Source organism: Lepidochelys kempii, chromosome 12, assembly GCF_965140285.1.
Source record: "Lepidochelys kempii isolate rLepKem1 chromosome 12, rLepKem1.hap1, whole genome shotgun sequence".
In the NCBI taxonomy this organism is placed as follows: domain Eukaryota; kingdom Metazoa; phylum Chordata; order Testudines; family Cheloniidae; genus Lepidochelys; species Lepidochelys kempii.
Window position 1 is genome coordinate 7729927 of NC_136391.1, and position 22733 is coordinate 7752659.

Genomic DNA, 22733 nt, shown 5'->3' on the forward strand with positions numbered 1-22733 from the left:
CTCCCCCGGCCCGCCTGGCCCAGCCCGCCGGGACACACAGCTGAGAACAGCGGCCCAGCCGGCCCCAGCCCCCCGGTCACCAGGCCCGGAGCCAGGCGGGCCCCCTCGGTGCCCCTCGCCTCCCCGCCCCCACCCTGCCCTCGGGCGGGCCCCGCGCTGGCCCCTCACCCGGCCGGCAGCGCAGCAGCCCCCAGCCCGCGCGCCGCAGGCTCCCCGCAGCCGCCGCCACCGCCGCCATCTTGGAAGCGGGCAAGGCCGGGCCGGGCCGGAGCCGTCAGCGCGGCGCCCCGTGGGGGCGGCGGGCGCGGGCCGATGACGGGGCGGGGAAGGCCGGGCCGGGCGGCGTAGGCGGGCGGCGCGGCCGCGGCGGAGAGGTGAGAGGGGCGGTGCGGAGCCGGGGCAGCCCCTGTGGGTCTCCCCCTTCGCTCGGAGATAGCTTGGGGGGGCCTATCCCTCCCCCCAGTGAGTCCTTTGGGGGCCCCCTCTGTTCCCCTCCCCCTATTCCCTCTCTGTTCCCCTCCCCCCGTCCTTTCCCCCCCAGTGACTCCTTTGGGGGTCCCCTCCCCTCCCCCTATTCCCCCCCTCTGTTCCCCTCCCCCCGTCCTTTCCCCCCCAGTGACTCCTTTGGGGGTCCCCTCCCCCTATTCCCCCCTCTGTTCCCCTCCCCACCAGTGACTCCTTTGGGGGCCCCCTTCCCCCCCTCTGTTCCCCTCCCCACCAGTGACTCCTTTGGGGACCCCCTCTCTCTTCCCCTCCCCCCAGCGACTCCTTTGGGTGCCCCCTCTCTCTTCCCCTCCCCCCAGCGACTCCTTTGGGTGCCCCCTCTCTCTTCCCCTCCCCCCAGCGACTCCTTTGGGGGCCCCCTCTCTCTTTCCCTCCCCCCAGTGACTCCTTTGGGGGCCCCCTTACCCCTCTGTCCTCTCCCCCTATTCCCTCTCTGTTCCCCTCCCCCCCGTCCTTTCTCCCCCAGTGACTCCTTTGGGGGTCCCCTCCCCCTATTCCCTCTCTCTGTTCCCCTTCCCCCAGTGACTCCTTTGGGGGTCCCCTCCTCTCCCCCATTCCCTCTCTTTGTCCTTTCCCAACAGTGACTCCTTTGGGCACCTTCTCCCTGTTCCCTCTCTCTGTCCCCTGCCCCAGTGATGCCTTTGGGGCCCTTCCCCCATGAGCCCTGCTGGGCTGCGAATACCTTCATTCAGGGGCAATGGATGGCTATGGCACCCTGCCACCCCCAGAGTCAGGGGGAGCGAGATTCCTTGTCCCTCTTCTCTTGCATGAGGGCACCTTCTCACCTGGGCACTGCCTAGCATGAGGGCTTTCCCCCTCCCCTCAGCTAGCAGCCTGGCGTAAGTCATTGCCTGGTGCTAGGCTGATCTTCCTTAGTCATATCTTGCTTGCTGGCGCAGGGCCTTCAGTGTGATCTTGGCCTCTCCAACTTAATTATCTTTGGGGAGAGACCCTTTTTATTCTTATTTCTCCTCCATTGTTCTGCCACCGGCATTACACTGGTATTAGTTTGATGCTGCTTCCCATCTGTTTCTTCTCCGGGTGTGTGTCTGTAGGATACCAGCATACCACGCCTGCTCTCACTGCAGCATCTCCACCTTAATATGCTCCTAGGCCAGTGCCCCCTTCTTTACCCCCATTGTATAACATCATGATTAACAGCTGCCATGCCCTGGTCATGTAGGCAGAGGCTGGATGACTGCCTAGGACAACAAAAGCTAAAAACTAAGGCTGTCAAACAATTTAAAAAATTGTGATTAATCACGCGATTAAAAAATTAATGGTGATAATCACACTGTTAAACAATAATAGAATACATTTATTTAAATTTTTTTGGACATTTTCTACATTTTCAAATATATTGATTTCAATTACAACACAGAATACAAAGTGTACAGTGCTCACTTTATATTTTTTTATTAAAAATATTTGCACTGTAAAAGCAAGAGAAATAGTATTTTTCAATTCCCCCATTACAAATAGGGTGCAATCTCTTTATCATGAAAGTTGAACTTACAAATGTAGAATTATGTACAAAAAAATAACTGCATTCAAAAATAAAACAGTGTAAAGCTTTAGAGCAGGGTTCGGCAACCTTTCAGAAGTGGTGTGCCGAGTCTTCATTTATTCACTTTAATTTAAGGTTTCGTGTGCCAGTAATACATGTTAACTTTTTTTAGAAGGTCTCTCTCTATAAGTCTATATATTATATAACTAAACTATTGGCAAGGTTTTCAAAATGTATAAGAAGCTTCATTTAAAATTAAATTAAAATGCAGATCTTATGCCACTGGCCTGCTCAGCCCACTGCCAGCCTGGGGTTCGTTCACCTTGGCCAGCAGCAGGCTGAGCGGGGCCTGCGGCCGGGACCCCGGCTGGCAAGGGGCTGGCAGCTGGAACCCCAGACTGGCGGTGGGCTGAGCGGGGCTGGCGGCCGGGACCCCAGACTGGCAGTGTGCTGAGCGGCTCAGTCTGTTGCCATTCAGCCCGCTGCTGGCCTGGGGTTCAGTCCGCCGGCTCCTGCCAACCAGGGTCCCGGCTGCCAGCCCTGCTCAGCCCACTGCCGGTCTGGGATCCCAGCCCTGCCCACATAGAGTGGGTACCTACCTTCTCCCTGGTTCTAGCCCATTCTCTTCCTCTCTCTCTGCACTGAGCTGAGGGTGGGAGTGCACTGAGCACAGGGCTGGGGGTGAAGGAGCAGGCTGGGGGTTGGGGGTGCAGGTCTGGCCAGTAGCTAGAATGAGGGAGGGGGGTCAGGGTTGGGGCAAGAGGTTTGGGTGTGGATGCTTACCTGGGCAGCTCCCATTTGGTGCGAGGCGTGCAGGTGGGAATGTGGGAGGGTGCAGGAGCTCCTGTTTGGTGCTCAGGGTGGGGCTGGGTATGTGTGGGGGGTGCAAGAGTCAGGACATGGAGTGTGTGGGGGGTGCAGGAGTCAGGGCTGGGGTCGTGGGGTGGTGCAGGGGTCAGGGCAGGAGGCTAGGGTGTGAGGGGAGTGCAGGGGTCAGGGCAGAGGGCTGGGTGTGTGTGAGGGGGGGTGTAAGGGGCAGGGCAGGGGGCTGGAGTCGTGGGGGGTGCTCCCAGCCCCTTGCTCAGAGCAGCTCACCGCAGGGGGCTGGAGGGGATATGCCCTGATTCCAGCCCCCTTTCCCAAGGCCCTGTCCCCACCTCTTCTCGGCCTCCTCCCTGGAGCAGCGGTTTGCTGCGGCTCCACTTCTCCCCCTCCGGTGCAAGGGCCATCAGCTGATCCTGGGCAGGAACTCAGCACACTGGGGGAAGAGGCGGGGGAGGGGGGAGCTTGCCTGCCCTGCAGCAGCCAGCAGGATCAAGCTTCTTCATCCCGCCTGGTGGGGCGGCGAAGAGTGGGCCGGGGGGGCTGGCGGGGATTTTTAATGGCACGCTGCTGCCTGCCGGGGTCCCTTCCTGGTTCGGCAGTGGGCTGAGCGGGGCCGGTGTCTGGGACCCGGCAGGCAGCAGCGTACCATTAAAAATCGGCTCGCGTGCCATCGGTTGCCGACCCCTGCTTTAGAGCCTACCTGTTCACTCAGTCCTACTTCAGCCAATCACTCAGACAAACAAGTTTGGTTACAATTTGCAGGAGATAATGCTGCCTGCTTCTTGTTTACAATGTCACCTGATAGTGAGAAAAGACGTTTGCATGGCACTCTTGGTAGCCGGCATCGCAAGATATTTACATGCTAGAAGCGATAAAAATGCATATGTCCCTTCAGGCTTCAACCACCATTCCGGAGGACATGCGTCCTTGCTGATGATGGGTTCTGCTCGATAATGATCGAAAGCAGAGCGGACCGATACGTGTTCATTTTCATCATCTGAGTCAGATGCCACTAGCAGAAGGTTGATTTTCTTTTTTGGTGGTTCAGGTTCTGTAGTTTCTGCATCTGAATGTTGCTCTTTTAAGACTTTTGAAAGCGTGCTCCACACCTTGTCCCACAGATTTTGGACAACATTTCAGATTCTTAAACCTTGAGTCAAGTGCTGTAGCTATTTTTAGAAATCTCACATTGGTACCTTCTTTGCGTTTTGTCAAATCTGCTGTGAAAGTGTTCTTAAAATGAACATGTGCTGGGTCATCATCCGAGACTGCTATAACATGAAGTATATGGCAGAATGTGGGTAAAACAGAGCAGGAGACGTAGAATTCTCCCCCAAGGAGTTCAGTCACAAATTTAATTAATGTTTGGTTTTTTTTAATGAGCATCATCAACATGGAAGCATGTCCTCTGGAATGGTGGCCAAAGCATAAAGGGGCATGCAAATGTTTAACATATCTGAAGTGTAAATACTTCGCAGTGCTGGCTACAAAAGTGCCATGCGAATGCCTGTTCTCACTTTCAGGTGACCTTGTAATAATTGGGCAGTATTATCTTCCATAAATGTAAACAAACTTGTTTGTCTTAGCGGTTGGCTGAACAAGAAGTAGGACTGAGTGGACTTGTAGGCTTTGAAGTTTTACAATGTTTTGTTTTTGAGTGGTTATGTAACAAAAAAAAATCTACATTTGTAAGTTACACTGTCATGATAAAGAGATTACACTACAATACTTGTATGAGGTCAATTGAAAAATACTGTTTCTTTTATCATTTTTACAGTGCAAATATTTATAATAAAAATAATGTAAAGTGGGAACTGTACACTTTGTATTCTGTGTTGTAATAGAAATCAACATATTTGAAAATGTAGAAAAAATTCTTAAAATATTTAATAAATTTCAATTGATATTATATTGTTTAACAGTACGATTAATCACGATAAAAAATTAATCATTAACTCAATTTTTTTAGTTAATTGCATGAGTTAACTGCAATTAATCGACAGCCCTTCTGAAAACCTTATTGCACTTGGCATTGGAGATCTGATTCTTGGGTATTTTTTGACTTGCTACCTCTACTGCCGTTGACTGTCTGAATTGCTCTGAAGCACCTAAGAAATCATGTTCCTTTGATTTGCCAGCATGCTTCTCCCATCTCTCCCCTCCACCCCCAGATATCTGGAAGCCTTATTAAAGGCCTCCTCCCACTCTGTCTGTATTTGTAGAAAGAAGTGTGGCTTGGGCAACTTAATTGCTGATGGGGGCTATTTTATTGTTGTGGGAAGGAGTTTTTCTGTGTTTTGTTTGAACGTTTCCAAGTGCCAGATCTATTACCAACTTGAAACAATTTTGTGTGGTGAATTGTGGGCATGTCCCACTTTCTCAGGTGCTGTAATGTTTATTAATCATCTCTCTTTCCCTGAGCGTAATGTTGCCTCCTTAGTTTGAAAGAGAAGCACAGGAGCGAGAGGTGTGTTCGCCTCTTGCTAATTGCTGACATAACCGGCATTCATGTAATAAAACTTTAAGTTTAGTATTGTGTAATGTGGATAGTAAAAAGAAAGCTTCAAAGAAAGCTGTGCTGTTCCCAGTGGATTTCTCTCAGCAGTCCTTCTGACGTGTAGTCAGACAGTAAGTCTTAGGTTGGTAAGAAAAAGTAGCTTAAGATCAAAGGTTTTGTGCATCTGTCTGAAGTAGAGGTAAAAACTGAACAGAGACTTGGTGAATAAAGAAGCTTTTTGGGAAGAGCGGTGTCCCAAGACCTGTTTTCTGGCACGGAATTTCTGTGGCTAATGCCACAAAATACAGAGTCTCCCTGTAGTGTCTGTCCTGTTGATGTGCATGTGTGACTCCTATACATGTTATTTGCTCATCAGACTCTCAGAGAAGGAATAACGCCAGTAACTTCTCCACCGACCAGATCTTCCCGGTTTTCTGAGTGAACTGTAAAATTTCCAGCATCCCTCAAGAAAATGGTTTTATTCCCAATTACATTAATACCGGCTTTTGCATCCCAGCTGTGAAACTGCTCCATGTGGCTGTTTCCTAATCCCTGTAAGCACTTGCCTGGCTCTGCTCCTCCAAGAGGTTTAATCCTCCCTTTCCTGTGTTCTTGTTAACAAGATCTGCATGAGGGAACGTACTTAAAATGCTCACCAACAGCAGTAATAGCTTGGAGCACTGCAGTGATGCTTAGTTCTAGGCCACTGGGAGCTCCATGGTTTGATACTCCACGTTTTTGTACTCTAGGAAATTTAATTTGGAATTCTGTAGTGTATGTGTAAGGGTTTGTGAAAAATGGAACTTTGTTTAGGTTGTGACTGATGCAAAATGATAGTATTCAAAGTGAAATCCTCTATCTGCAGCGTGGGCAAAAGCAGTCCAGAACACTCTGCTTTCCTCTGCTAATATGCTTCTTCCTAGTTTAGAGAGCCCCCCAGAAGGGATGAGAACACCGTCTAGTGTCCGTCCATCCTTGGCCTCTCTTCTGAGGTTGCTTAAAATGGTGACCATTGTGGCAGTGGTTTTGGTGTTGCATATACATGTCTGCTAGGAATTGAACTGAGACTACTAATTGATTTCACAAAGGTTACCAAAGAGTCACTACTTAGCAGTGACTTTGCTCACTACTTACCTGAGCTGGGTTTGATCCACAGAGAATACGGCTGCGTCTACATTACCAGCTAGGGGTGTGATCCCGTGCTCATGTAAACATACTTGTGTTAGCTCTTATCTGACCTAGCACGCTAAAAATAGGAGGGGTGACTGTGGTAGGCGCAATGGCATGTGCTAGCTGCCCTGAGTACAAACCTGCCCAAATCCCATGGGTGGTACAGACTCTGGGGGGCTAGCGTGAGCTGCTACTGCCCATGTTATCGCAGCTGCACTACGCTACTTAGCACGCTACTTGAGATGAGAGCTAGCACGAGTTTGGGAATCACACCCATCTCTTACAGATGTAGCCGGAGGCTAATTCTACTGTACTCCAGTGCCTATGTCAGCATAACCCCCTAGTATAGACGCAGTGTACACGACAGAGTTTTTGTGCCGGTGTGGGAACACCACCTCTGCGAACAACAAGGCATCTACTCTGGGGATTCACACCCCTGACTGCCAGTTATGCCAGTATAATTGTTTTTAAATGTAGACCATGCCTTTAGAATAAGAAATCTTTCACCTCAATTATAAGTCCCATGCTTCTGTAGTTCTTGAAATAATGAATTCTCATATAATTTTATAGTAACCTCCCTAAGTGATTTTAACAAGCTTCAGTAATAGAGACTTTTTCAAAGTTGGATGGATTAGAACCCATATATGAAAATATTAACAAAAAGTGGACCTTTAATTTTCACCTGATTTTAGTTGCATCTAAATGTTTCAACTTATTTTTCCAGGAAAAAAAGAAAGGGCAGGCCTCCAATTTGAACACATACAAGTGACTCAAGCCTATGAGATGAAAGTTAAAGTGCATTACTCGCATACGTGCTCAGGCTCAGTTGAATGAGGACAACAATGCAATGAATTTTGGGAAGATGGAAAAATGATTCTCCTCCAGAAGTTTTATGTAGAAATCTAGGGAAACTGCTTTGAACTCTTCTCCGTAAAGAGGGAAGGTTCATAAATGTGTTGCATATTTCAATATGTGTAACTCAGCTGCCTTGATTCAGGGAAGGTGAGCAGTGCACCTGTGTATCCAGCTTTCACTGACTGCTGAAGAATTCCTCAGTTGTTGTAGGTTTGTAGCTTTGCTGCTCTTTAAATTCAGGATTCTTTTCTTGCCCATTTTTGGGAGGGAACAATCTTGAGTTCAGAGACCAGTTGATTAAAATGTATGTGAGACTGAGATAAGACCCAAGAAGTAGGGTAGAGTGCTTTCCACCCTGAATTGTAGTCCTGTGGCCGCCTATCTGAGATGCCTGGTGTAGCGCAACAGAAACCTTATTGTAACTGAAAAGAACCTTCCATTTTTGTTGTAAAGGCAAATGACCAGCCATCTTTTGTACTTTTACTCGTTTTGACATAGTCAAATGTTTGGTTGTCACATCCCCCAGGGTACAAGCTGGACTGTGGAATCTGTGCCCCCTTAACTCTCTAGCTCAGGATACCTCTCACACTGCTCTGCTAGTGAAAAGTAGCCCCTCCAGGCATTGCTCACGCACAGCCATTAGCATGTGAAAACACACCCAACAAAGTTACATGAGTGGATGGGAGAGCATTCATGAACTGTATACAGGGAAACACCCGCAAATCCCCCCAGCCTTGCACCCCAGAAATGTGCATCTTACACAGCTCAAGACCCCCTTGGACAGTGCAAGCTCATAAGTCCATCATTTTATCAAAGAAATGTATATGCACCAGCCCTTGTTAACCTGAGCAGATTCCCCAGCCACACCAGTCGAAGCTCAATGGTTTAGATAAAATATTAAAACAAGTTTATTAAGTATAGAAAGATAGACTTTAAGTGATTATAAATGATAGAGTGGTAAAAAGTCAGAATTGGTTACAAAAAGAAATAAAATGATAAAATCGCAGTCTAATTCTTAAACTTTACCAAGCTAAATAAAATTTGAAACAAGAACTTTCTTACCCCACCAAATGCTGCAGGTAGTTCATAGTTCACAGTTCTTAGTTTGCAGGCTGGATCCCCCTACAGCCTGGGACCACTCGTCTAGTTCAGTGATGCTTCTTTGTAGAGCCCTGCATGGATACAAAATTTGTATTGGCATCCAATCCACAAAAATGGTCCACAGATATCTGCAGATTTGCAGGTCTCTACTTCTTTGTCTTTCAAACAATCTTGCTCTGTGAGTAGAGATGGGAGAGTGGAGAGGTAATGAGGAAGTCATTGTCTTATTTTATACCCGCCTCCTCTCTTTCATGTTGACCCCCAGCTGGGGTGCAGGTGACCAACAGTCTGTTGTGTACTTGAGATTTGAATTGTCCCTCTATGCAACGTATATTTCTTGTTTCCTTTCTCCCTGCTGGACAATGTCTCTTTAACACCTGGCTGGGTGTTAGACACTCCTTTGTGTCTGAAGAGCTCGCCTGTGGGCATTCTCCAGAGTTATAACATACTTCAGTAACATCATACAGTAAAACTTATAACTAGGGCTGTTGATTAATTGCAGTTAACTTGCGCGATTAACTCAAAAAAATTAATTGCAATTAAAAAAAGTAATCGCGATTAATCATCCTGTTAAACAATAGAATACCAATTGAAATTTATTAAATATTTTGGATATTTTTCTACATTTTCAAATATATTGATTTCTTTTACAACACAGAATACAAAGTGTACAGTGCTCACTTTATATTATTATTTCTTCTTACAAATATTTGCACTGTAAAAATGATAAACAAAAGAAACAGTATTTTTCAATTCACCTCATACAAGTACTGTCGTGTGATTTCTTTATCCTGAAAGTGTAACTTACAAATGTAGAGGTTTTTTTTGTTACATAACTGTACTCAAAAGCAAAACAATGTAAAACTTTAGAGCCTACACATCCACTCAGTCCTACTTCTTGTTCAGGCAATCGCTAAGACAAAACAAGTTTGTTTACATTTACGGAAGATACTGCTGCCTGCTTCTTATTTATAATGTCACCTGAAAGTGAGAACAGGCATTCGCTTGGCACTTTTGTAGCTGACAGTACAAGGTATTTACCTGCCAGATATGCTAAACCTTCGTATGCCCCTTCATGCTTAGGCCACCGTTCCAGAGGACATGCTTCCATGCTGATGATGCTAGTTTTAAAAAAAAAAAGCATTAATTAAATTTGTGACTAAATTCCTTGGGGGAGAATTGCATGTCTCCTGTTCTGTTTTACCCACATTCTGCCATCTATTTCATGTTCTAGCAGTCTCGGATGACGACCCAGCACGTTTATTTTAAGAACGCTTTCACAGCAGATTTGACAAAACGCAAAGAAGGTACCAATGTGAGATTTCTAAAAATAGCTACAGCACTCAACTCAAGGTTTAAGAATCTGAAGTGTTGTCCAGAATCTGAGAGGGACAGGTGTGGCGCATGCTTTCAGAAGTCTTAAAAGAGGAACACTCAGATGCGGAAACTACAGAACCCAAACCACCAAAAAAGAAAAACAGCTTTCTGCTGGTGGCATCTGACCCAGATGATGAAAATGAACATGTGTTAGTCCGCTCTTCTTTGGATAGTTATCAAGTAGAACCTGTCAATCGGCATGGATGCATGTCCTCTAGAACGGTGGTTGAAGCATGAAGGGACATATGAATCTTTACCACATAATTCTACATTTGTAAGCTCAACTTTCATGATAAAGAGATTGCAGTACAGTACTTGTATTAGGTGAATTGAAAAATACTATTTTGTTTTTACAGTGCAAATATTTGTAATCAAAAATAAATATAGTGAGCACTGTACACTTTGTATTCTGTGTTGTAATTGAAATCAATATATTTGAAAATGTAGAAAACATCCAAAAATATTTATATAAATACTATTCTATTATTGTTTAACAATGCGATTAATTGCGATTAATTTTTTAACCACTGGACAGCCCTACTTATAACTTTACACATAGTGAGCACCTTAGAGACTAAAATTTATTTGAGCATAAGATGCATCCGATGAAGTGAGCTGTAGCTCACGAAAACTTATGCTCAAATAAATTGGTTAGTCTCTAAGGTGCCACAAGCACTCCTTTTCTTTTTGCGAATACAGACTAACATGGCTGCTACTCTGAAACTTTACACATAGTGTCACTACACATATTTCCACAGGATAGTGATGCTCAGTAGATTATGAATTTTCAAATGGTACCTCACAAGGCATACTTTGTACAACATATGACCGTATAAAAGTGGTGACTATGGGTTTACAGGATGTTAAATGGGGTACAGTGTGTCACAGTGGTACAATAGGCAAGGATAATGTAAAACTAATTTTAAAATTGGAGATATTTAAGGAATGAGAAGAAAATATGGTGAGTTAAGCAATCTCTGAGTGTAGTAAACCAGTTCCTAATTAGTAATAGTTCCACCTGATGAAAACAACTAGAGAAGTGGTTGTCAAGTTGTTACACATTGTGGGCCGCAGGACAGGATTTCTCAAACTTTCACTATTGCTGCCCTCACCATACTTGAGTTTCCCCAAATGTGAGCACTTCTTCAAAAAAGAAATGTCAGGAGGAGAGCAAAGGGCCTTAATTTGGATGATTGGGGATGCTGAAACTAAGATGTATGTTCTCCTCATGTACAAGGGGGATATATTAACTACTTCTTTGCTGGGTCACTGTCACAAGCAGAAGTGGCTGTTGAGCGCTTAATATTGCCTATTCATTTCTATCTTGGGATTATATAATCCCATCTTTCCCACTTCCCTTTAACTTGGTTTGCACTGCGCCTGGCAGATCCTCCTGGAGGAAGCAAGCATCACAACTTGAGAGAAATTGAATTATACTCTTAGACAGAGAGATGGTATTTCTTCATGCTATGTAAACATGCAGATATGGGAACTCTGTTTTCAGTGCCCAAGGAATTATCCTAATTCTTAAGAGGGTAACCCTCTGGATTAAGTGAAAATCCACTTTCTTCATGGTGGCCTTGGCACTGATTTCTTCCTTTCTCAATCTGGCACTTTCAGGTCCAGCAATATGGCGGCGTATGGAATCTCAGTTGGCCAGCGTGTGGCAGTGATCTGGGATAGCTCCTCGCCTGTTGAAGGACTGAAGAATCTGGTGGCTAAGATTCAGGCATTGGTGGGACCTGAGAGCCGCGTATCCGTGGAAAATATTGACCAACTGTCCCATTGTAAGAATGGGGATATAATTTTTACCACACATTTTGGTGTAAGGGCAGTGTCATGCTCTGTGGGTATGTTAATGGATGTGAGCTAGCATTTTCCTTGATTTGTAACCTAGGGCATCTTTAAGTATAAAGGTAGAAATCCTTTTGTGACTTCTACTGCTAGTAGTATACAAGAAAGCTATACACCCTAGTCATGTTTGTTTCATCACTGATGATTGTTAATGGATAAGGCTACGATTTTGCCATGGATATTTTTAGTAAAAGTCAGGGGCAGGTCATGGGCAAGAATGAAAACTTCACTGAAGCCTGTGACCTGTCCCTGACTTTTACTAAAAATATCCATGATAAAATGTGAAGGGACTGGCCAGCTGCGGGCTGGCTGGGAGCTCCAGGGCCCCCACCACCCATGGCGGAGGGGAGCTACAGGGTCCCCCTGCTCCCTCCCCAGCAGCAGGGAGCTGTGGCGTCCCCCTGCCCTGCCATGGGGGCTGGGAAGCTGCGGGGATCCCCCTGAACCCCGTCCCCCTTGTGGCAGCTGGGAACTGTAGGGGTTCTCCTGCCCACAGCAGTTGAGAGCTTGAGGGCAGCAGACATACCTCACAGCTCCCTACCACTGCGGGAGGCAGCAGGACCCTACAGCTCCCAGCCGCCAGGCCTGAAGTCACGGAAGTCTTTGGAAGTCACGGATTCCGTGACTTCCATGACCTCCATGACAAAAAAGTAGCCTTATTAATGGACGCCATGTGGTATGATTGTCACGTGCATGTGTACGAAGGAGATCAGAGAGGGGCTAGCTGGTAAGATACACTTGTCTGTTTTTTCTCTCTTCATCTTTCCTTCTTTTCAGCGGCTCATGCGGAGTCCAGCTTTGATGTGGTTCTGTCAGGCATGGTACCAGGCAGTATGACACTGCACAGTGCAGAGGTGCTGGCAGAAATAGCTCGGATACTCAAGCCAGGGGGTCGTGTCCTTCTGAAAGAACCAGTGGCTGCACAAATAGGTAAGAGCGAGTCTGCTATGTTCTTGCCCCTGGATCTGAGGCAACGAAACATACTTTCATGGAGGATTAGGCCAAAGCTAAAGGGCCAAGAGCTGTGGATGGTAGTCAACATAAAGAGTAGTTCTGTGGCTGTGATTCATTAACGTAAGCAGCAAGGCGTGATCTTGTGTCTGAGCTTATCACTGTCATGGTGGAATCTCTGCTGGTGACCATCTTGTATCAAAAATGTAAGAGCAGAGAAAGACTTACTCTTGTAAGCATACCGCTATGATTAGCGGATGCACAGAGCTGATGCTAGAGTTTGTAGTGACTTAAGTCAGGTTTCTGGGCCTCTGTGAAAGTAAAATTAGATCATGAGCTGTTAGTGGCTGGGACCATCTTTTACCCTGTAGCACAACAGGGCTTGGATCTTGACTGGGGCCGTTAGGTACTTGCATAATCTAAAAAAGATAAAGTGAAGTTTAGGAGAGAGACGGTGCATCTTGTACTATCACAATTTACAAAAAATGTGAATAGAGCCTTTCTAGTAGGTAATGCCAGCTACCCAATGGAGAACAGATGGACCAAAGCTGTTAATTAAATCAGTCGGTGTAAGACCTGATGCCTTCTGGAATGAGCTCTTTAATGTATATTTCTGAACTTCATATTTTTTAGGACTTTATATTTTTGAGGACTTCCATGAGCCTGTCAAAGTGGGAGCTCCCATTTTTCTCTTTAGTGGGTGGAGATGATTTTTTTTCTTGGATGCTGGAGAATCCTTCGTGATCTTAATGTATTTGTCAAGAGCATAATTTTGAACTAATTAATAGTCTCAGAGTTGAAGAGCCTGTTTGAATGGCTGATTTCCCAGATGTGCCCAGAGTGATTAGGAAAGAAACATGTAAACAAAGGGATTAGCTGGAATGCTGCCTTCTAAAGCACTGTCAGTCCTTTCACATTAGAAGCAACACATCTAGTTCTTAATAATGAGCTTTGTTTTGCCTTCCCTGTCATGTTTTCCAGGTAACAACAGCAGAATCAAGACAGCAGCCAGGCTCCCCACGGCTCTGACGCTTTCTGGACTGGTGGAAGTCAAGGAGGTATGTGTATATGCACTAACTACCTCCTGAGAGCACCCATTTCAGGACTGTATAATGTAGAGTAGAGGCTTCCAAAAGGGATGCTAGTTATTCACCGTATTGCCATGTTAGTGTGCCTTTAAATATGCAACAGCACAACCAGCAATGAAAACTGTGCGTTTAGTACTGCATGAATAAGAGTTTTCTTTGCAATTTTAAAAAAAAAAATCCATTTATCTTCAAATGAATAGTGGCGGTAAGCTGTGTAATATCACCAGCTGAGCAAATGCCAGAACCGTGATCCACTTTGGGCAAGCTGGGAGAATGAGCCTGTTTGAGGGATAATTCAACATCATGGGATAGAGGCGAAACCCTTCTCTGTATGGTCTGATGTTACCACACAGGGCATTGGAATATGGCAGTTCTGTACAAGGATTAACACTCACTGTGTCTTGCATTCCAGCTGCAGAAGGAGCCTTTGACCCCTGAGGAGACCCAGTCAGTCCAAGAGCATCTGAGTTACCAAGGCAATGACCTTTTGTCTGTTCAAATGGAAGGCAAGAAACCCAACTTTGAAGTGGGATCCTCAAGTCAGCTCAAACTTTCCTTTGCTAAGAAGTCTGCTTCATCAGGTAAGAGCGAAGAGAAGGCTGGTATATGTGCTGGGAGCGTATGAACTCCTTACGTTGTACAATGGAGAGCATAATAATTTTGAATGCTTAATGAAAACATGGTTCTCTATAATCTTGGTTAACAACCATTTTGTATCTGTTGGAAGCTTCCATTTCTGTTTCAAAGGTTAACTGCAAAGCAAAGGAGGAGGGAAACCTGTGCCCTTTCCTGTTGCTTTGTAATGCATACAGAGAGCTGCATAAAGGATTTTCTATAGGTTTTGTTTTTAACCTTATTAGAAACACCATTACTACCCAGTCCCTTCCTTCCTTCCTTCCTTCCTTCCTTCCTTTGTGCAAATGGGTCTATGCAAGATCTTTGAAGGATATGAATGGTGATTAGATTACTGGAGCTGTCTTGGCTCCCAGCATCAATGCCTGCTCTAATGTCAGCTAACTATTTCACTGCATTTCAAACAAAACAAGAAATAAAAGGGGTGATCATATTATGAAGAGATGCAGCATCTATAAATGACATTTCATTTTGGTGTCAAAAATGGGTGGACCGGGGAGGATATTGTCGCTTCTTTTTTTCATAACTGACCTTTGATGAAGGATGAGGAGAAGTGGACAGAGGATTCCTTGCACAAATCAGGTTTGAAGATGGATTTGAGTGAGAGAGCCGGTGGTTGGCTTCTGAGAACAGTGAGAGTGTTCCACAGGTAGGGTGCAGTATGATAAAAGGCACTACTGCGCAGGGAGTGAGTTTTTCAAGAGTGATAAGCAGCAGGATAAGGACCCTGGACTTCAGGAAAGCAGACTTCGACTCCCTCAGGGAATGGATGGCCAGGATCCCCTGGGGGACTAACTTGAAGGGGAAAGGAGTCCAGGAGAGCTGGCTGTATTTCAAGGAATCCCTGTTGAGGTTACAGGGACAAACCATCCCAATGAGTCGAAAGAATAGTAAATATGGCAGGCGACCAGCTTGGCTTAATGGTGAAATCCTAGCGGATCTTAAACATAAAAAAGAAGCTTACAAGAAGTGGAAGGTTGGACATATGACCAGGGAAGAGTATAAAAATATTGCTCGGGCATGTAGGAATGATATCAGGAGGGCCAAATCGCACCTGGAGCTGCAGCTAGCCAGAGATGTCAAGAGTAACAAGAAGGGTTTCTTCAGGTATGTTGGCAACAAGAAGAAAGCCAAGGAATGTGTGGGCCCCTTACTGAATGAGGGAGGCAACCTAGTGACAGAGGATGTGGAAAAAGCTAATGTACTCAATGCTTTTTTTGCCTCTGTCTTCACTAACAAGGTCAGCTCCCAGACTGCTGCGCTGGGCATCACAAAATGGGGAAGAGATGGCCAGCCCTCTGTGGAGATAGAGGTGATTAGGGACTATTTAGAAAAGCTGGACGTGCACAAGTCCATGGGGCCGGACGAGTTGCATCCGAGAGTGCTGAAGGAATTGGCGGCTGTGATTGCAGAGCCATTGGCCATTATCTTTGAAAACTCGTGGCGAACCGGGGAAGTCCCGGATGACTGGAAAAAGGCTAATGTAGTGCCAATCTTTAAAAAAGGGAAGAAGGAGGATCCTGGGAACTACAGGCCAGTCAGCCTCACCTCAGGCCCTGGAAAAATCATGGAGCAGGTCCTCAAAGAATCAATCCTGAAGCACTTGCATGAGAGGAAAGTGATCAGGAACAGCCAGCATGGATTCACCAAGGGAAGGTCATGCCTGACTAATCTAATCGCCTTTTATGATGAGATTACTGGTTCTGTGGATGAAGGGAAAGCAGTGGATGTATTGTTTCTTGACTTTAGCAAAGCTTTTGACACGGTCTCCCACAGTATTCTTGTCAGCAAGTTAAGGAAGTATGGGCTGGATGAATGCACTATAAGGTGGGTAGAAAGCTGGCTAGATTGTCGGGCTCAACGGGTAGTGATCAATGGCTCCATGTCTAGTTGGCAGCCGGTATCAAGTGGAGTGCCCCAAGGGTCGGTCCTGGGGCTGGTTTTGTTCAATATCTTCATAAATGATCTGGAGGATGGTGTGGATTGCACTCTCAGCAAATTTACGGATGATACTAAACTGGGAGGAGTGTTAGATACGCTGGAGGGGAGGGATAGGATACAGAAGGACCTAGACAAATTGGAGGATTGGGCCAAAAGAAATCTGATGAGGTTCAATAAGGATAAGTGCAGGTTCCTGCACTTAGGACGGAAGAACCCAATGCACAGCTACAGACTAGAGACCGAATGGCTAGGCAGCAGTTCTGCGGAAAAGGACCTAGGGGTGACAGTGGACGAGAAGCTGGATATGAGTCAGCAGTGTGCCCTTGTTGCCAAGAAGGCCAATGGCATTTTGGGATGTATAAGTAGGGGCATAGCGAGCAGATCGAGGGACGTGATCGTTCCCCTCTATTCGACATTGGTGAGGCCTCATCTGGAGTACTATGTCCAGTTTTGGGCCCCACACTTCAAGAAGGATGTGGATAAATTGGAGAGAGTCCAGCAAAGGGCAACAAAAATGATTAGGGGACTGGAACACATGAGTTATGAGGAGAGGCTGAGGGAGCTGGGATTGTTTAGCCTGCAGAAGAGAAGAATGAGGGGGGATTTGATAGCTGCTTTCAACTACCTGAAAGGGGGTTCCAAAGAGGATGGCTCTAGACTGTTCTCAATGGTGGCAGATGACAGAACGAGGAGTAATGGTCTCAAGTTGCAGTGGGGGAGGTTTAGATTGGATATTAGGAAAAACTTTTTCACTAAGAGGGTGGTGAAACACTGGAATGCGTTACCTAGGGAGGTGGTAGAATCTCATTAGAGGTTTTTAAGGTCAGGCTTGACAAAGCCCTGGCTGGGATGATTTAACTGGGAATTGGTCCTGCTTCGAGCAGGGGTTTGGACTAGATGACCTTCTGGGGTCCCTTCCAACCCTGATATTCTATGATTCTATGATATTGGAACCATTTCCTTGCTGGGAGCAGGTCTGCTTCATGCTATGTGTGATCATTGTCTATGTCTCTCTTGTTTTGGCTCCAGGCAAGCCTGCTGTGGACCCCGCTGCTGCAAAGCTGTGGACTCTCTCTGCTAATGATATGGATGATGAGGGAATGGTAAGTTCTGTTTTAGTTTTCCACACAAAACTTAGAAGTTTCATGAACTTTAACCCACAGTACTCAGTAGGGCTTTACAGAGGAGAGGGTGGAGTGAGAGCCATATGGAAAAATTCCTCTAATATTACATGGATGGAGCATGGAGCATAATTATTGCATGGAGCATAATTCTGACGCATAGGTACAAGCTATGCCAGGTGTTGTCATTTCTTTGAATCTAACATTGGCAGTGTCCCTGTTAAGCCAATTTCCTTCGTTTGTTGTTTCTTCCTCCATGTTGTCTCTTTCAGGATCTCCTGGACTCAGATGAGTTGCTAGATTCTGAGGATCTGAAGAAGCCAGATCCATCTTCCCTCAAAGCTCCATCCTGTAAGGAATTGGGTAAAAAGAAAGCCTGCAAGAACTGGTGAGTACAAGACTTGATGTGTTGGTGAATGTGCTGACTTCAAATCAGATTTAACCATTGCCCTTTAAAAAAGAGCAGGGTATGGTGCTGTTTTTCCAAAGAATTATTCATTGGTATCTTTACTTTTTTTTAACCCTTAGTGTATTTTGGTATTTAGTTTAAGAAACACATTCAGAAATCTGTTAGCCAAGTGAATTTCCTTTTGTAGAATTTTTCAAAAATTAGATTCTAGTGCATAAATCTCCTAAATTTTGTCAAGGGCTTCTGTGTATTAAAATTGCAATAGTATAACTAGATATTTTTTTAAAAATAAGCTAACTTGATTTTTAAAGAAGATTTAAACTATTTTTAAGTGAATCTACATTAAGGGTGTATGCTGGTGTAACTAGAGTGTTTTAAAATCCGTTTACTTATATCCCAGGCGTAAATGTTCCCCTGTGAGATGAATAGTTCTCCCCCAACACACGGACTCACTTGGGGGCAACCACAGGATTCATGCAGGCTCTTTTTAAAACCACGACTCTTCCTCAGTTTTCTTCCAGAGAAATACTGCATGTAGATTTTAAAATAAGAGCTTGGTATTTGATAGCATTTCCGCATGTGCTAGGTGGAGAGAGGGAAGTTCAAGCAACTGGGACACACGACATGGTCCCATGGGCCAGTGGTTCGGTTCTCAGCCAGCGGCCCACGGGTCACTTTCAGCCGAATCGGCACACAGCTACAGCCCATGTGACATTCTCAGGGCCATACAGGTAGTATGTGGGCCACATCCTCACAATAAATATAACACACACAGAGCTGCATATGTGGCCCACAGTGGTGAATAAGTTGAGAACCACGGCTATGGGCTATGACATTAGAGAGGATAATAAAGCGGGGGTGCGTGTGTGGATGTGTAAGTGACTGCACATGCTCTAAAGCCCGTTGGGTGGAATGATGTGTTGCGGCTGTAATCTCGTGGGTGGAGGACTGAGGAAGAAATGTCAGAGGGTGGAGTGGGTAGAGTCAGTGGCTAACGCCATTGCAAACTGGTTTAGGATGAATCCTATTTCTTCTGCAGCACGTGTGGCCTTGCGGAGGACCTGGAGCAGGAGAAGAGAGAGAGCCTGCAGCCCAGATCTGCTTGTGGAAATGTAAATATCCTTCCCAGCTATCCTGTGGTATAGACAGACAGGGAAAGAGTGTATTCTTATCTGAGAACTAGTTTAAAAAACCAGTACTTTCTATTGAGTTACTGATTGTTCCCTATGGGTTGACTTTACTCACCAGTATTTGTGGCCTAGAAGCAATCGTTCTGTCTCTGCAGGGCTATCAGCTTTTGTAATATTTGGCTTTGATGGGTCTGTGGTAACTTCCGTTGTATTTGCAGCCACTTCTTGCTCTGCGCACATTCACGTCTTGTTATGATATGGATACCACTCTAGGAAGAGCTAGACTGAAGTCTCCCCATTCCATATAGTTATGATTCTCATTCATGACCTACCTGAGCTGAATTTGAATCCATTGAGCTGCTCAGTATTTACTAAGATATCTCCTCTCCCTGAAGCCACCTATGTTCAAAGTGAAACAGGATTTTCTGAATGGTTTGGAGAAACTGAGAGCCCCAAGAGTTGGATGTTACAGCAGCTAGGCTTTAGCCCTAATCTGAAGAGACTGCCTTCTTGTGTGGTCAGGAAAAACTCATTCTTTGTTTGTTCAATCCCGGGCTACTTCAGACTTCAGTCCTGACCTAACCAGGTTTGTGCCGATTGCTAGAGGCTGAAAGCAGATTCTTTCGATGCTGGTTTATTCTCTGGTGGGCAGATTGTACCTCTGTGTAGGGCAAAATACTTCCTATTGGGAAGAGAACTTAAACCAGGAAACCCTGCCCTTTGTTTTTGTCTGCCCTTGGTAACAAGCTGATGTTTTTGTCGCTTCTCTGTCTTGGCAGTGTTACCTGGGGGATGCATTCCGCTGTGCCAGCTGCCCCTACATGGGGATGCCAGCCTTTAAACCCGGAGAGAAGATACTCCTGGCTGAGAACAATCTTCATGATGCCTAAGAGGAGGATGTTACAGAGACACCATTGGTGCACAGCAGTTCCATAGCACACTGGCTTCAGAGCTTACATGAGCCCCTCCCATCTCCTTAAATTTCCCTCTCCAGGAAATGCTTCTTTATGGGGGTGGGTTAGGATGTTGAGGGCACGTGGAGCTGATGTGAACTAAAAATGTGATCTCAATAGACTTAATTAACTTTTGGGTAATTGATCATTTGCAGTGATGTCTGGTCTCCTATCATGTACATAATACAGACTTGTTAATGGAATGTTAGGTTTTTCAGATTTATTGGCTGAAGACTGAGAGGCGCTGGCCGTCAGAGTATGTGCTGTTGGCAGAAGGGGTATATACAATGGGAATCAGATGCCAGGCTGATCTTGTCTGAGTGTACCTGGAACCCCAGCCAATGCCTCTGAGCTCAGTTCAGACCACTCTTTGCCATATTTATTCCTGGGGAGTTAGCTTAGTTTTTGCTCAAGTCTCTTGAGATGACACCTATTTCCTGCTCTCTTTGGGGGCTTAGTTTATTAAAACGTGGAGCTGGTTTGTCATTCCATGTGATGTACAAAAAGGAATTTGTAGGAACTGTTAGCAAAGAGAATCCTGTGAAAGTCCCTTGCAGAGTTTAGCAAACAGGATAGTAGCAAACATTTCCAAGTATCCTGGGAAGCTGCTAGTGATAAACTTTCTCTCCTTTTCCTGCCCTCTCGCCTTCCATGAAAAGGTAAAAGCTTCGTTCAAGCAGTCTGAGAATAGTCCAGCTTGTTAGGTAGAAAGTGGATTATATATGGAGTCTCTGCCTTGCTGCCCCTTCTTCCATCCAATAAGCACTGGGAACATAAGGGTTAATGCTAGTGAATATCTTATACTAATTAAAGAGAAGATTGTTACCTACAAAGGTCTATAGCAATAACTACTGAATTATCCTAATGTTGGGGCGCTATGTGCCACCACCTCCTTCCCATCCCTGAGAGAAGTTGACCTTTGACAGTGCTTTAGTATTTATTTACCTACCCGGTGTTACAGTGGGAAAGATTTTCAGGGCTGTAGCTAATCTCCCCTCCCTGCAGCTTCAGGACAAGGGAGCCATTCCTGAGAACTTCCCTGTTGATCACCACGTTTATTTTCCTTCGTTTCCCACCTCACATACTCATATCAGCTCTTTTGTGTATAAAGATATCATCCTATTTAGAGCCACTTAAGTGCAGGATCCAACTTCACCTTCTTGTCATTACCCTGCACTGACTTGAAATAAACTCATGTAGTGGGTTAGGATTAAGGGCTGTTCTGTTTTTAAAGGCTGTGACCACAAATAAAGCATTTGTTAAAAATTGGTCTTAGTGGAGCTTTAAATATGGTTTAAATCTGTTCATTGACTCTCAGCTGATTCTTGTTGGCTTGGCTCTGTTCTGCCTGCTTGAGCTACTTGTAAGCAGAAACACTGAGCACACCTTGGTAGTCATCCTCCTACAGTAACTGTTCCAGCAAAAATTACACATGCACATATTTCATTATACTCAATGCAGGAAAGAATAGAATCAAGACTTCAAGAAGAAATACAAAATTTTCTTCACTGAACATCTATTCATGCATTTCAAAAGGAGGCTGTCTCATAATTTTGGGGTAGGAGGAAGAGTGAAGTCAGGTTTGCAGCTGGAGGAATACAGATAGAGAATTAGTCACCTATCAGCAGGAAGCATGAGAGGATGTGAACCCTGGTGATAAGGGAAGTGTCCCTACACTTGATTTGTGAGTATAGGCCATGATGTGAGCTATGTGCTATTCAGTGTGGGTCCCAGCTAGATGCCAGAGGTAAATACGAAAGATTGAGGTAATACAACAGCCTCTCAAGTGACTAAACACCATGACAGTTGCCTAGGCTGCCAGCTGGCAAAGGGCATGTGGACTCTAAGGGGCTTCCTGGAACAGTTTCCAAGCTCTACTGCTGAAGAAATGGTTCTGTCACGAGCACTATAGCAACTCCAGGCAAGTTAGGTAAACGCAAGGAAAATCGCAACAACCTAAAAACTCTCCTAGGTCTTCATAGTCTGAGGAAAGGAGAGAAAAGCCTCTATCCCCCCATATTCCACAAGGTATTTTCTTTTAAAGTGATAGTGCTTTATAATTTTGTGGGGGTTAGAGCCTGTGTGGCCAAGACACAAACAGTGCTTTGAGGCATCCCTGATCTTGTCGGGGAGGGATAGCTCAGGGGTTTGAGCATTGGCCTGCTAAACCCAGGGTTGTGAGTTCAATCCTTGAGGGGGCCATTTAGGGATCTGGGGCAAAAATTGGGGATTGGTCCTGCTGCGAGTAGGGGGTTGGACTAGATGACCTCCTGTGGTCCCTTCCAACCCTGATATGCTATGATTGTGTGGCTGTGTGCTGAGCCGGTTCCCTGAAGTGAGATGTGAGCTAACTTACACAAACTGCAAGGCAAGTGCCCACTATACTGACTAGGGAAGGGGGTGTGGGTGCATTAGGAGCTATGATATCCGCTTCATGTTGCCAGAGGATCCCTCTGTGTTGGGGGTAGTCCTCCCACAAGACGAACTCAACAGGGGGGAATCTGGCTTTTACTTTTCAAAAATGGCTGTAGATTGATTTAAAACGTCTTCTTAAAACTCCTTCAGTAACTACGTGGAGAATAGCCCACTAGACCCATTTAAAGAGTCATCTGTTTAGGTCACCACGTAATGGTTCCGTATATCTTAGTCTTGCTTCCTTTTCAAATATAGAAGTGGTAGAGCTACTCGTGAGGCTTTCGTGTGAAGTGACTGTGAATTGGCCTGCTGCCGCGGAGAAATGTCCTGGCAAAGCCAAGAGGTTTATTTTTGAAGCAGTTTGTAGAGCGAAAGGTTGGTTAGTCTCCTCTGTGCTGCTCA

General features: G+C 45.5%; 2 protein-coding genes across 6 annotated transcripts in view; one reads left to right on the top strand and one right to left on the bottom strand.

Moving 5' to 3' along the window:
• The window catches only part of COQ9 (coenzyme Q9), a 13582-nt gene extending 13305 nt beyond the window's left edge, over nucleotides 1–277 (bottom strand). For 4 of the 5 annotated variants that reach the window (XM_073307423.2, XM_073307421.2, XM_073307424.1 and 1 more), the window contains exon 1: nucleotides 169–277. In XM_073307423.2, coding sequence (XP_073163524.1) covers nucleotides 169–238 — 70 coding nt within the window. In that variant the 5' untranslated portion in view covers nucleotides 239–277. The remainder of the gene's footprint in view (nucleotides 1–168) is intronic. The other variant, XM_073307420.2, reaches the window with a different exon arrangement.
• Nucleotides 273–21184, top strand: CIAPIN1 (cytokine induced apoptosis inhibitor 1). The gene is made up of 9 exons (XM_073307425.2): nucleotides 273–374; nucleotides 11457–11623; nucleotides 12468–12620; nucleotides 13623–13699; nucleotides 14142–14310; nucleotides 17333–17406; nucleotides 17697–17812; nucleotides 18873–18945; nucleotides 19743–21184. Exons 2-9 carry the CDS (start codon nucleotides 11467–11469, stop codon nucleotides 19851–19853), a joined length of 930 nt encoding a protein of 309 aa, XP_073163526.2. The 5' UTR covers nucleotides 273–374; nucleotides 11457–11466; the 3' UTR covers nucleotides 19854–21184.
• The last annotated feature ends 1549 nt before the right edge of the window (nucleotides 21185–22733 follow it).